General features: G+C 36.4%; 1 protein-coding gene across 4 annotated transcripts in view; it reads left to right on the top strand.

Moving 5' to 3' along the window:
• The window catches only part of ARAP2 (ArfGAP with RhoGAP domain, ankyrin repeat and PH domain 2), a 212,949-nt gene that overhangs the window by 160,533 nt on the left and 36,730 nt on the right, over positions 1-15,686 (top strand). For all 4 annotated transcript variants that reach the window (XM_047092177.1, XM_047092176.1, XM_047092179.1 and 1 more), the window contains 3 exons: positions 1,541-1,615; positions 4,389-4,506; positions 13,688-13,816. In XM_047092177.1, the coding sequence (XP_046948133.1) occupies positions 1,541-1,615; positions 4,389-4,506; positions 13,688-13,816 (322 nt within the window). The remainder of the gene's footprint in view (positions 1-1,540; positions 1,616-4,388; positions 4,507-13,687; positions 13,817-15,686) is intronic.

Genomic DNA, 15,686 nt, shown 5'->3' with positions numbered 1-15,686 from the left:
TTTGGGGGGGGGGGGTGGCAAGGGGGATAGTCTCAGTCATGAAATAAAGGGTTGTGTGAGCCCAAGGTATAATCTTTGGCAGCATTACCTATGTTGTAATAAGATAAAATATGAGTGTCCTTCTGCATTTTTATCTTTTATATTCATATTGCAATAATGAAATGAGTCTTGGCTGCTTTTTAATTAAGTATACGTAAGTAGAAGAAAAGAATTGTCTATAAAATAGTAGTAATTGGACAGGAGAAGTAGAATACTTCGGAAAAACCTGTTCTTTTGCTTGTGTTTTTCTCTAATCCATTCAAAACTCTGCTCTGGTGTGTTTTTCTGACAGGCTCCATGTCTTATCCCTGTTTGAATTTCTTAGCTATTCTTGTTTTAGCTTCACTCTATGAGTTCTTTGTGTTTGCGTTTTTAATTTTTAAAATGTGTCCTTCCTGGAGAGTTGTTTATGCAAACACAGTGAAAAGTAGAAATGTCAACTGTATCTTTTCTTTCCTAGAATTTTTGTGTATCATCAAAAATGAGTAAGAAAAATTGGAAATAAGCTTTTCTAAGTCTGTAATGCCAGAGTAATTAAAAACACTTCTTCAAAGTACATTTTTTAGATGTTTTCCTATTTTTTTCATCAGATTTTATTCTTAGTCAAATTTAACTTCAGAATGATAGTTTCTCCATTATGACCATTTTTTTTTAAATTGTGAGATATTATTTCTAAGTGGTTATATAACTTAAGGCAATTTCTGAAAAAAGCTATTCAAAATATTTTTCATAGATTGGTTTAAATTCTGTGTTAATTATACTTTTCCTCATTATACTGATGATCTACATGGTGGTATCTTACGGTTTTTATTTTGTTAAGGAGTGTCTCTTCTTCACTTAATATGTCTCCTGGTCTATAATAGTGACCCAAATAATGTAACACTTAATGCTTGGCTGAAAGTAATTAAAATAAAAACCTCTCCTTATCATCTATCTTATTCTTTCACTTCAAATTTTTTTTTCTTTGCTAACTATACTTACTCTTTTTGTAGTTGTAATATAGCTCCAACCTAATTTATCCTAAAATTTCAATTTTTGTGCATTATTGCTTTGAAAATCTAGCAATGCCTATTTTCTCTTTTAATTATGGGTATTTACCCACCCTGTAGATTAGAGCACAATTACATATGGATCCTTTTCATTCCTCATTTTGTTTCTCCTATTAACATACATGGTGATGGCTCTTATAGCTTATGTTGTTGAAAGTCCACATATTCCCCTTACAGACAGGTTTGTTATTTTAGTAAGAATATAAGAGTATTTCAGGACACTAAATTCTTAATTAAGAGATGAAGAAATTGCCCTGTGATTACATCCTTTGTGTAGATTCCTTTTTCTTAGTCAACCACATCTGGAAGATGAGAATTATTGTACTATTAACAGGCTCATTTCATTATTATGAAATATTTAGAAAAAGGACTAGGACTTTCTGTCTTAAGTGTCATAAGTATGTTCTCAGAACATACCTATATTTACTCTCTTCACATCTGCCCTTTCCTAGGTTTCCCAGGCTGGAGATTTGTTAATTGAAGTGTATGTGGAAAAGAAAGAACCCGACTGCAGCATTATAATTCGGGTGAGTCCTAAAGATGGATTTAAAGGATACTTCTGGAAATCGCAAGTATTAATACACATTAATTTATGTACCTTGAATTTTCCATCGTCTCTTGTATTTTATTTCGCCTGTCCAGTTCAAACCATGATTGATTGACGGGATTGACTTTTTATTCCAGTATTCTCCAGGAATTCCATAACTTAGTTATTTGGAAAGAAAACATCTTAATGCACTTTAGGTTATGGTTACGATATTCTATAGGTTCTAAAAAATAACTTGAGCTCAAATAGCTGCCCCTCCCTTTCCTAGCTTCTTAACATCAGGCAAATTAACTTACTCTGTCTGAGCCCCAATCATCTCACGTATAAAATGAGGAAAAATTAGAGTATTTACACAGTATCATTGATGTGAGTCCTCAGTAAGATACTGGGTGTAAAACACTTGGTGAATTGCCTGGCACAAATAATACTACTATTGGCACTTAATAATTACTACTAGTCCTATATTATTTTATTATTTATTAATAGTCTTCTACTCTTGTATCCTAGACTTTCTGTCTCCAATTTACTTGAATATTGGATAACTCTTTTATGAGAATATGAATCGTTTTTTTTCTTTCTTTTTTTTTTTTTTTCCTGAATTAAAAGTATCCCTCTCGTGCTGCCATAATTCAGTACTTAGTACCCTTAGAGGGAGGGTAACAGTGATAATTCAGATTCCTACTTAGTAAGACTACATTCTATGTTTGAAGAAGACATTTTGCCATCTAAAGTCCAATATTTAAACACAATGTTATGTATTTCTGGGCTTCAGTTTTGTTAGATGCATTGTAATTATTAATTTATATTTTTTAATGATTACATATTGTGTCTCTGTGGCACTGGTTAACTCACTTAGAACATGGAGTGAACTGCTACAGTAATAAGTTTTGTTCCAAAGAGGCAGGCCACTCCTTGGCCACATCAGATTTCCTATGTTGATCGTGGCATGTTGATCATAGGGGACACGAGGAAGAAATACAGAGAATCAGCACGAGTCCATCACTCATGCTAGAGGAGGTGTTCAGAGCACATGACTTAGCTCCACTTACACACGCACTGTTTAGTAGCTCATTTTAACAGAAGTTATTATAATTGAGCAAAATTCTTATTTTAAGTAAATGCACGTAAAGGACTATATAGTTTCACCTATAAGAACTCCAAATTCTCTTTAAAAACATAGCAAAAACTATGTAAAAATAATCATTAACATATGTTTCATGCTTAAGACTTTAGAAGACTATTCAGTTATATTTATTTCAGTTGGTTGTTACCTAAGTCCCAGGAAGCAGGTGAAACAGGAAATGTCTCAAGTTTACATGAATGCAAACTGGAAGTTAAAAGTGTTAAGGCCAGAATACATACCTTGGTCATCAGATTCCTAACCTGATGCTCATCATACTGATTTCTATGTTCCTTAGAGTAATAATTTGCAAAGTGTACCATGTGCAGTTCTAGGAGCTCCCTGTCCTTGGGAGCCCTCTGAAACAAGGAATGGAGTTCAGTTTTCCACTCCCATGTCTACCTGAGGCACTCCCTGCCTCTCTTGCGGTTTAGTTTCTCAGTAATTTATTATTTTGAGAGAGGGTTATGCTTCTTAAAAAAATGTCAGAGTCATTCAGATGAGCAGCATTATTGAAATGATTCATCTGATGTTTCTACTATAGTTTTCCACTTTGCCCAGATAGTGAGATTTTTTTTTTCTTTCAAGATTATATTTCATTGGGCTGTTTAAAATAAAAGATAGTGGACTTCATTGTATCATTAATACATTCCAAAGAAAGTACTAAATTCCACAAAGCCCAGAAAATAGACTGTATGAGTTACCTGTAATGGAAGGTGTTCTGTGCTACTTACATATGTGCGATATGCTCATGATGGGTCATGGACAGGAGAAATGGTAACGAGCATGTTCCTGTTGGAAGAACTTTTAAAATAGGTGCATACTTCGACTGAAAATGTGCAAACGAGGTTGCAGTCGCAGTATCCTAATGTTTAAAACATCTTCTCTTTGTTTACGGTTACAACTAAATTCAAATTGAAGAAAGCCAGCTTGCTTTTGTCCAGTGTGCATTTAAGATTGGCAAAAACAAAAACACGAAGAAACAAATCAAAAATCCCAAAAGTCCCTGAAGAAGACAGCATGCTTATGCCATGGCCTCAGGCTTTGGGACTCTCGTAGAGCTGGCCTCTGCCCTGCAGTCCTGGCTCTAGTGTGCTTTGGGACCCCACCATCTGTCACTTGGCATGGTGGGGCCCACCACAAACCACTAAGACCCTGGGGCTTTTTGGCATGGTAGACAGCAGTCGATTGTGTATGATTCGGGGCCCAGACTGAATCAACCAAACCACTTTGAACTCATGAATATAAAACTGATGAGTGAAATTTTTTACTCCTAGAATGCTGTTGGATTCACTGTCTAGTGAAAGATCTTCTGTGTATGATTAGGTACATTTTCTTTTTCCCTAATTGCTCACTGAGAAAAAACATATTTTCCCAGATTATGTCTATATTGTAAGATGTTCATGCGCTCACATTAAAATGTATTCTATTTTATGGAGAAGATCTGAATATGCTGTTTTTGTTTGCTTGCTTGTTTGTTTTCTTCTGTGTGCTTAGAGAAGCTAAGTAAACATACTAAGGGAGAAACTTAAGAGTGTCGTAAGTTGGTGGATGGGGTGACCACTATTGGCTCTGTCATATAGCTATTTCTGTGTCCAATGTACATTCTGAAGAAATTTTGCTTCTCTTACAGATCTCTCCTGTGATGGAAGCAGAGGAATTAACTAATGATATATTAGCAATAAAAAATATAATTCCTGTGAAAGGTGATATCTGGGCCACATTTGAAGTCATTGAAAATGAAGAGCTAGGTAAGTGATTTTCATGATAGGATTCTTAAATTCCTTATAGTATGAAGTACTATTTTTGTGCCAAGCAATTATGAACATTTTGTGTTTTTTAAAGATTAACTTCTCATTTTTCATTCCCTTCTACCTCCGTGCATGTGTTCTATGTCATTGCCACTTGAGTTTGCCCTCCGATGATTTTACTCATCTAAATGATTATTTTATTGACTATGGAAATATAATGCAAAGCATTAGACATCCATGTTGCTACTTTAAGAAATAGGCCTTTGTTTGTAAAGACAAGCAATTTTATTTGTAACTTCTAATTTTTTTAATGTTAAATAAATATAAATAAAATAAATAAGTTTTGAGAGAGAGAGAGAGAGAGAGAGAGAGAGAGAGAGCAAGCAGAGGAGGGCAAAGAGAGAGGGAGACACAGAAAGGGAAGCAGGCTCCAGGCTCTGAGCTGCCAGCACAGAGCCCGGCATAGGGCTTGAATCCATGAACTGTGAGATCATGACCTGAGCCGAAGTCCAGCACTTAATCGGCTGAGCCACCCAGGCACCCCTGATTTATAACTATTCTGAATGGCACTATCACTATCCATCTCATTTCCTATACGCTGCTCTTTTAACAAAAACAATGTTGATTTAAAAGATTATTTATTATTAAAGAAAAAACTTTTTTAAGCTAGTAGCAGCTTATTTTTTGTTTTTTGTTTCTTCTTTTCATCTTAATGGAGTAGATCAGATATTTTATCATCTTTTATCTCAGACATGGAAGGGTAGAGATTTTAAAACACCTTGACTATCCCAGTAGTCAGATGCTGAATAAGCTTTACATTCTAATGACACCATTTGGTTTTAAAGACCTCTAGGAAAAAAAAAAAAAAAAAGATGCAAAATGTCTTTGTCCCTTGACCATCTGTCTAGCTGCTACCTACTAAGGTGTTGGGACCCTTTCAAGTATAGCTGTCAAACTGCCAAAAGTAAAATCTTGCCACCTGCAAGCTCAAGATAAAAATTAAAATTCAACATTGAAATACCCTATCGTGTATTAGTAGGAGTGTTGTAATCAATGTTCGAATAAAATGGGATGTCAACTATTTTGTCTGTCATTAGTCTACATATTTTCATATCGTTGTTTTTATCATGCATAATTCTTTAAAAATCTAACTCCTGAAAAGGTAACAAAAAAGTAATTTTTAGATCTTAATTGTCAAGATTCGGTGACTCCCATGCTTTGGTGTTGGCTCACGCTGTGTCTCCCCATATTTGGTCTCTCCCATTTACAGAAAGTGGTTTAGCAGATGACCACTGTGACCCCCAGCTTCTAAGCCCAGTTAATTTGCTTCAGGCTTTACCTGTCCTCTCCATAGGGTTTATTACTAAGGACTATTCCCATTCCTTTTGAAGGTCTTTCACTCTGTATTTGATACTACCTGGATTGTCCTTCTTGCTCTCTACTCCTTTTATTTCATTTGTCAGTTTTTCCTTTGTCTATCCACTAAGTGGTAGCTTTTTGCTGACCCAATCTCCTTTGCCATCTTTTTTCATCATATATGTTCTTGATAGATAATCCCTTCCATTCTTGGTCTTTGCCTAACCAGGGTAGGCTGGTATTTCCCAAATGCATCTTTACTCTCCCGCATCTGGCCCACCAGTTTACCTCCTTTAAAACCCATACTAAGGGTTCCATTGAACTTTGTGTCTCTTGAGGAGAGCTCCTTGGAAGGAAGGAGGAACTTTCTTTTTTCTGTCTCTAGTGTCTGGCATAATGCCTTACACATAGTTGCCATACAGTTAAAATCTAAATAAGTAAAGCACAGTTTTTCATTACTATATGGTATATAGGTGGTTCAGTCTTTTGATTTTTTGTTGTTTAATTTTAAGGAAAGGGTTAGGTTACTAGCTTCATTGTAATTGTAAGTGAAGGATAACTCTCAGTATTACTGCCAAAGTTATCTTTCTAACTCACAAATAGGATCATATTGTTCCACTGTTTAAAACCCTTTCGTTAGATGCTTATTGCCTGTCCTTCAAGATCCAGTTTAGATGGTCCTTCTTCCATGATGATGTTTAGACAAACATAGTTCCCACTGAGCTTTTCTGATTATTTGATTATAGATCCATAATACTGCATATTATCTGACTTGTAGAATAGTATCGTGTATCTGCCTCTGCCCCAGAATATTAGTTTTTCAGGACATCTGCCATTATTTTTTAGACCTTGCTATCTGTCACTACCTCTAGTGTAGTGCAGTGATATAGAATAGACCCTAAAAATATCTTACTAACTGAAGTGGAATAAAAAATACATGCATTCTGTTGCTCTTTGGATTAGATGTATCCAAGTAGAAGGTACATGAAAAGTAATTCCTATTTACAGATTAGGAATCACTAGGAGATTTCAAGGCCCTGCTTAGCTCTTAGACAGCTGATTGTTTCCCATGTGGCTTCTATTTCTGTTGAATTTATGAGGACATCCACAGCAAAATAATGAATCATGGATTTGGGGATAGACATCCTCTCCCACTGCCCTTATTCTCTCAAGGACTGATTTAAAGCATATCCCAGTGTCACATCATTGGAGCTCTATGCCTTTGGGCATTGGTCCTCCTGACTGAGAAGAACAAGCGGAATGAGTGAAGACAGGAAGTAATTATTTATAGCTAGAAGAGAGGTTGCAGTATATCTGGCAACATTGTTACTAGATTTCATCTTGGAAAATGAAAGGCTGCTTACTCTGAAAATGGCTGGTTATTAACTTGCATATGACAATTAGTACTTCACAAATTGTAAGATTAGAGTGAGTTGGGTTTTTTGTTTTGTTTTTGTTTTGTTGTTGTTGTCTTTTGGTTTCTTTCTAACTCAAAAACAAAAAAGTTATCTTGGGGTTCCTGGGTGACTCGGTTAAACGTCCAACCCTAGGTTTCAGTTCAGGTCACAATCTCATGGTTTCGTGAGTTCAAGCCCCACATCTGGCTCTGTCCTGACAGTGCAGAGTCTGCTTAGGATTCTTTCTCTTCCTCTTTCTCTGCTCCTCCCCACTCATGCTGTCTCTGTCTCTTTCAAATAAATAAACTTTAAAATAATAATAAAAAGAGGTGCCTGGGTGGCTCAGTCTGATGAGCGTCCGACTTCGGCTCAGGTCATGATCTCACAGCTCATGAGTTCGAGCCCCGCGTCAGGCTCTGTGCTGACAGCTCAGAGCCTGGAGCCTGCTTCGGATTCTGTGTCTCCCTCTCTCTCTGCCCCTAACCCACTTGCATTCTGTCTCTCTCAAAAATAAATAAACATTAAAAAAAATTTAATAATAAAAAAGTTACCTTGATGAAAATATAAAAACACTTATGAGATAATCAAAGGAACACCCCGTGTACACCAAGAAAGAATACATTTGATGGAGTTAAGAATTCACATTTGGCATGGTTTTAATATCTGGTCAACCCTTTAAGTAGAATTCTCCAGAAGAGAAAGCTAAGATCATTTTTACTGCCTCTAAGGGAGCAGTGCTAGGAGAGCAGCAGAGGGGCCAGTGATTGTGCTTTACTGAAGCAGATGGAACCTGTGTGTTCCACCTGACCTGCTGAAATGTTAAAAGCTTTATTTCTAGTAGCATGCAGGGAAGATAAAGTAAAATATAAAAAGAAGCTAAAAGTGAAGGCGTTGGTAGTCACAAGATTGTAGTTGATAGGAAGAATGTCAGTAGAGAATTGCTGCTTTTTCAAATGCAATTATAAATCCCCCAAGTAACCAAAAATAGTCTGAGAGATAGAGAGGTAGAGGGGTAAGTAAGTGAACCAGAAGTGCTGGATTTTGTTTTAGGTGTCACTAAATTTTCTACCCTATCATATCCAATGCCCTTTTTATAATAAGTATTTTGTAACGTTTCCTTTACTCTTCTGAGATACTCTATTATATTTAGTTTTTTTAAAAAATAATACCCTAGTTATATAAAAATAAGAGGAAAATATGTTATATAAATGCCCAGAAACCCCTATATGGTTGAGGATAATGAAAATAGATTCTTAAACCTATAAATGGAATTGCCATGGGTATGACAAGTACCAAAGCAGACTGATAGAAGCATGTCAATTTGTGACTCATATATCATTAGCATCACTGCTGTCATTGGTGAAATTGTGTCCTAGTCCATTCAGGCTGCCATAGTGGAATTCCATAGATGGGAGCTTATAAATAGTAGAAATTATTTTTCACAGTTCTGGAGGCTGGGAAGTTTCACAAGATCAGGGTGCCAGCAGATTCAGTGTCTGGTGATGGCCTGTTTTCAGCTTCGTAGAGGGCTGTCTTTTCCCTGTGTTCCCACATGATGGAAGGGAGCTCTTTGGGGTCTCTCTTACAAGGGCACTAATCACATGCATGAGTGCTCTGCATTCAAGACCTCTCTGAAAGGCCCTACCCCCTAATACCATCACATTGGGGATTAGGTATCACCATATGAGTTTGAGGAGGACAAACATTCAGACCATAGCAAATGGTGGGCAACTTTTATTTTGCTTATATGGTAGTCAGATTGATGGAAAAATACGACCTATTAAAACCATATAAATACTTTGAGAATGTGTATGTAAAGCTGAGTTAAATTCTAGGCTCAGCTAATTTCTGAGTTGGTTTCCCCTCTAAGTGAAGGTCTGGTGGGACATTTGAAGTTTGTACTGGGTAGAGAAACAGTCATTCTTGTCTTATTCATTGAAAGATGCTAAGTAACCTTCACCCACTGCTGCCAGTCATTAAGACAAGCTGAAACCTACCCTGGGAGAGGGTACCACCTTCATCCAGAGCTAATCTTCTGAAGTGTGCTCTTATCTTAATGCTTCAACTTCAAACGGAAAGGCCTTCACATGCTGGAAGAGGAGGAAGAAGAAGAAAAAAAAAAGAAAAACACCCAAGGGGCCTCATTTAAGTGGGCTTCTTCACTGAGCGGTTCAAGTTTTTTGAAGCAGTTGCTTTCTCTGAAGGAGTATCAGAACATTTTCTTGTTTCTTCCTCATAGTTACTGTGATATGGAAGAGCTGTTCATTTTTTCATCAGGATTCTTTCCAGCCCTTCTTCTGATGACACAGAAATTATTTCACCCTCTGATTGTGTGGACAGGACTGAGAAAACTTGCATAGCTCTTAGTTTGGCGCTAAGAATTTAACTATTGGGGTAATCATGATTGTTTGAGGAAATCCTGTGTCATTACTGCCAAAAATTTAAGGACAACACCTGTTAACTACAGTGGAAATTGGATAGCTCTCTCTCTTTTTAACAAGGCAGGCCAGGTTTATTCTGTGGACATGATTTTAAGATATGGAAAATGAGGGGTGCCTGGTTATGAGATGTTCGGTCGGTTAAGCATCTGACTCTTGATGTTGGCTCAGGTCAATATTTCACAATTTGTTAGTTCGAGCCCCACACTGGGGCATTGTGCTGACAGTGTGGAGCCTGCTTGAGATTCTCTCTGTCTCCACCTCTCTCTGTTCCTCTCGCCACTCGTGCTCTCAACTCTTTCTCTTTCTCAAAAAAAAAAAAAAAAAAAAATTAAAAAAAGATAATGATAATGTGATTTATGTAACTAAATAACCTCCTCCATAACCTTTTCTTCTCAAATAACTATACTGAATTCTCAGCAATTTTTATGCTATAGATAGCAACTGAGTTATTTATTTCTAGTAATGCCCTAATGCCAGATGATGTACATACCATATAATCTATCATGACAGATGGCTGCAAATGGAACTGTAAATAAAAACTTGTTTATTGGTAGGAATTTATATTCTAGCAACGTTTGATGTCTCAATTTCCCTTGCCTATTATCTCTTAAGGTGGATTTTAATGCCATTTTATAAACATAGCATTGGTAGTCTAATAAATATGTAACCTTTTCATCCCATGTTTCAGCTCTGTTTTTATGCAGGAACTTGGATATTCAGGATTTTCACTGTCCTAAAGCATGTCATAATATGATACTGATGTGAAAAACATACTTAGCAAATTTTTTTGCAAATCTGTATTTCTGTATCTGTGGTGTCAGTTATACTGTGATTGTAGTATCACTAAGAACGGTTAAGAGCTACCACTGTAGTATCTATCTACTTACAATAGGGACCCTCTTTAATGCAAATGTTCTAATACTTGGAAGTTTCATTACCAATTTAATTTGATAATAAAGAAAAGTGAGATTTTATTTTAATCCAGATACTGTTTTCCAGTTGGGAATATAATTCTTACCTCTAAGCCGACTGTGGGCTCATCAGTTTCCTTAAGTGCAGGATGTGGAAAGTCTCTTGGTATTATTTCCTTACCATCTTGTCACCAAGGATAGGAAAGTGAAGAGGGAAGTATGAATTGACATTGTTTTTTTACTTATGTTTGGTCCTCAGAAAAATCTTGGTGAGTTGATACTTTTTTCTCCAAATTACATGTAAGAAAATAATTATGTGAGAGTTCACATACTTGCCCAAAATAAAACTTAAGTTGGTGTTTAAAAATACTGGGTTTTAAAGTCAGGTGGATATGAGGTTCACATCTTTGTTCTTCTCTCGAACCAGCTCTTTGGCCTTAGGCAAGTCATCCCTCTAATCCTTGTTTTTCTTTATATGTAAAATATGAATGATACCTAATGAAGAGTGCCGTGAGGATTAAAAGTGATAACCTGTGTATCTGGTACAGACAATTTTGATACATGGTTATTCCAGAAATGACAACTGTTAATGGTATCAGTACCATTGCAAGTAGTGGAACCAATAATTACATACATTATGCCAAATGTAAAGAGAGTACTTATTCTATAATTAGTTTTTTAAGAAATATAGTTAATTCTAATTATAACCTCCATTAATAGAAGGATTAATTAATGGATTAATCAACAATTGAATTTATAACTTTGACAATTTATAGGAAGTTATGACCTTTGTCAAAACTTTTAGAAAATTACTTGAAGAAAAATGGGACTGACAGAGCATAGAAGATTTTGGCTGACTTTGAAATTTGGCAGAATTTTGTCTGCTGATTCATTACCAAATATTTTCTGTTAATTATAGTCCACCATAGAAACGTCTAGTAAGGGGGCGCCTGGGTGGTTCAGTTTAGCGTCCGACTTCAGCTCAGGTCATGATCTCACGGTTGGTGCATTCAAGTCCCGCATCGGGCTCTGTTCTGACAGCTGAGCCTGGAGCCTGCTGTGGATCCTCTCACTGCCCGCCCCCCACTCATACGCTGTCTGTCTGTCTGTCTCTCTCTCTCTCTCTCTCAAAAATAAATAAACATTAAAAAAAAACCTGTTAAGTACTTAGCAGTCTGCTGTGTACTAAGGGGTATATATATGTACACAAGAGGTAGATTTGTCTTTAAAATGTATGGCCTAGTTGCTTTTTTTTTTATTTTTTAATTGCCATTGTCATAATGAGTAGGCTTGCTCTAATAAATACTGAATAGTAAAGCAAAAATCTGGTTCTTTACAATGGCAGCAGAAAAATTTGTTTTTTTTTCTTCTGTGGACTGGGGATTATTGATACATTCTGGAATGCTGAGGTCACAGCAGGGGGAGAGGAGTATTAAGGAGATGTGATACATTTGTTCTTTTTACTTATGATTGTGTCACCAATTAAAATATCATGGTTCCTATGTGAGTATGATGCTTTTGACATGCTCTTTGTTTGTCATTAGTGTTTTTACTTTACTTGAAGGTGAAAAGCCAGAATGCTGTGCTCTTTGTATTTAGGAGGGGATGAAAGGGTTGAATTGACTTATATTTGACTGTGACCCTGAGAAAGCTGCATCAGCATGTTTACGCTAGAGCTGATGCTCTTGCTACTTCAATTGTGCCATTTTCAGGGTACTGTGAAAAGGTTTGAATTTCTTTTATTCCAGCCTATGTTCGGTTCTAACATTTTATTAACTGATTGTCATATTTTGATCTGGAAAAAAAATTTACTATAAAGCTTTGATTGTGAGTCTAAGACCAGTTTGTTGTTGTTGTTTTTTTTTTAATTCTCTGCTAAGAATTTGTAACACATTTAAAAGTATGATTGCCTAAAACAAAACATATGAATGAGTATTTATCAAGGAGAAATGTTTAAGATGTCATTAACTTCTTGCTTTTGGCCTATTGTATCAACAGTTAATACATAATATTGCCACATAGTATCTCACTAATAGATATAAATGACGTAGTAGTATTTTGATTATTTTCATCTGTTCTCTGTTGAAGGCATATTTTTTTAAAAAATGTTTATTTACTTTTGATAGAGCAAGAGCAGGGGAGGGGCAGAGAGAGAGGGGGACAGAGGATTCTCCCCAGTGGGCTCTGTGCTGACAGCAGAGAGCCAGATGCATGGCTCGAACCCATGAACCGTGAGATCATGACTTGAGCCAAAGTCAGACGCCTAACTGACTGAGCCATCCAGGTGCCTCTTAGGCATATTTTATAATTTCATATTAATTGACTATGATAGTATCAGCTAAAAATTGTTCACTGGTATTGATCCGATATTATAACATGCTAATGTCAGGATAAACAAAGGTTATTACTTACTACTGAGCAAAATTAACTTTGCTAGTCCTTTTACAATTAATTACATGCATATTCGTATAGCTTTCCAAAAGCAAGCCAGAATATTATCTGAATTAAAAACAGAGGAAGAAACTGATTTCTCTTAGAAAAGGATAGCATAGGGGCGCCTGGGTGGTGCAGTTGGTTAAGCGTCCGACATCAGCCAGGTCACGATCTCGCGGTCCGTGAGTTCGAGCCCCGCGTCGGGCTCTGGGCTGATGGCTCGGAGCCTGGAGCCTGTTTCAGATTCTGTGTCTCCCTCTCTCTCTGCCCCTCCCCCGTTCATGCTCTGTCTCTCTCTGTCCCAAAAATAAATAAACGTTGAAGAAAAAAAAAAAAAAAAAGGATAGCATTATTTTTGAGATTTTATCTAGAGGATAGCACCTCTGAATTTTTTTTTTTAATAGCTGGGTAACAAATGTCCCCACGTTGATTCATTTATACAGTAAATTTCATCATATGTTTAATGGTGTTCTAGGTGTTAGGGTCTCTTATATGTAGCCCTAGCATTATTATTGTGTAACGTAAGATATGGTCATATTTTTTGTTGCATATACATCTTTCTTAAAGGATTTTTTTTATGTATAAAAGCTGATAACTTACTATTTTTTTCAGTTTGACTCAGTATTATTTTTTTTTTTTGCAGAACGCCCACTTCACTACACAGAAAATGTGTTGGAACAGGTGCTTCGGTGGAGTTCACTAGCTGAACCTGGTTCTGCTTATCTTGTGGTAAAGAGATTCTTAACCATTGACACAGTCAATCACTATAATGGTAGGTGTTATTTCACCTTGCAACTACAATAGAAAATTCAAGTGGCTAAAGGATAATTATTATGGCTCAAGGATTATTTGATAATGTAAAAAAATGAGAAGCTGCATACAAATCTACTTGACACAGTATTGTAGAATAGGAAGAAGAATATAGAGACAGAATACCACATGCCCAAGTCAAATTTTCCTGGAAAGTAGCACACTGCTAATACTGGCTAATTTGATGTCCCAGGTTAAGGTTTTGGGAAGGAGTGGTTTATATTTTTTTAAAAGGACTTTTTTTTGCAACACTTTTGTGTCTTTCTAATTTTTAAATAGATGGTGACTCTTCTTCCTGAATTATGTTCCCATTTGAAAGTTCTCTGGGCATTCAAGTGCAAGTTATAGAAACTCTGAGACTGAGTATTTGTAATTCTCACTTATTTTGGGGGTGGTACTGGGGGAAAGAAAAGGAAGTACAAAATGATATGCTCCTAATAAGGATACTTGCCATCCATCTGGGAGAAGACACGTACACACGTGAGGTAGAAAAAGTTAGCACAAGGCAAACACGCAGGACAGTCTCTGAACCTTTGTGAGGTATCAGAAAACTTTTATTTTGAAACTGATTCATCTGTTATATTGTCATCAGCTGACAAATTAGAAAAAGATTTACTGCCGGCACTGTACATAAACCAACTCTGAAATCATTTAAGTTTTAGAAGATAAACTTTACTACAACTTTTATGATTGATATTAATAGTAGCTGTTACTATTTATTAATCACATATTATTAATCAAGCTCCGTACCTACTGAAGCTCATTTAAATTTCTTTAAACTTCCCAAATTGTGATTTGAATTTTCCAAATGGGGAAACAGAAGTACAGAAAAATGAAGTAATTTGCCCCAGATCAGACAGTTACTAAATATTGGATTTGAGAACAGATTGGTCTGTGGTCTAATTTTATATATATGTACAGCTCTTACATGCTGGAAACCTTCTTAGAAGGATTTCAGGATTTTCAGCTAATGGCCATAGATCTGTAAGTGCTTAATTGTACCACAGCTAATCTGATAAATTTCTGATTTCATGATAATGTCCTAGTCTATTGTGGCAGCTGTAACTATGATAGACTGGTGGCTTATAAACAGCAGAAATTTATTTTTCACAGTCTGGAGACTGGAAGTCTGAGATGAAGGTTGCAGCATGGTCCAGTTCTGGTGAGAACTTCCTTCCAGGTTGCAGACTTTGTTCTTCTCATGTCTTCACAGAGTGGAGAGTAAGAGAGGAAGCAAGCTCTGTTGTGATTTATTAGGACACGTTCTATCACGAGGGCTCACCCTCTGAATTCATCTAATCCTAATTACTGCCCAAAGACCCTACCTCCTAGTACCATCACATCAGGAGGTAGGGTTTGAATTTCGGGGGGCACAGACATTGACCATAACATGTCTTTTACGTCTTATGTGTCTGTCCTTTGTGTGTTATATTTACATGAAAGCATTTTTCCAAAAGGCAAACAGTTGAACTACTTTACTTCTATGTCATTCTCATCTTACGGGCATCTCAAAAAACCAAACAGGTGTTATTCTTCTTGCTGTAGACATTTAACCTTTTAGAAACCTTTATCTTATTTTAAATCCCTTTATCATAACTGCATATGTTTTTGACTACATACCTACACCTCTTAAGGATTGCAACAGAAATTTTCTCATACAAACATGACTCTATGATGTTGTAGGGCAGTGGTTCTCAGGTGGATGCAGTTTTGTTCCCCAGGGGACATTGGCAATGTCTGCAGGCACTTCTGACTCAACTAGATGGGGTAGTGTTTCTGGTATTTAGTGAGTAGAGATGGGAGATGCTGGTAATCTTCCTATAAAACACAGG

This window comes from Lynx rufus, unplaced genomic scaffold (assembly GCF_022079265.1).
Source record: "Lynx rufus isolate CCGP_SWC_20201006 ecotype Redwood Valley unplaced genomic scaffold, mLynRuf1.p SCAF_3, whole genome shotgun sequence".
Taxonomy (NCBI): Eukaryota; Metazoa; Chordata; class Mammalia; order Carnivora; family Felidae; genus Lynx; species Lynx rufus.
Note: the sequence above shows the minus strand (reverse complement) of the source record. Positions and strands in the feature narration are given on the sequence as shown.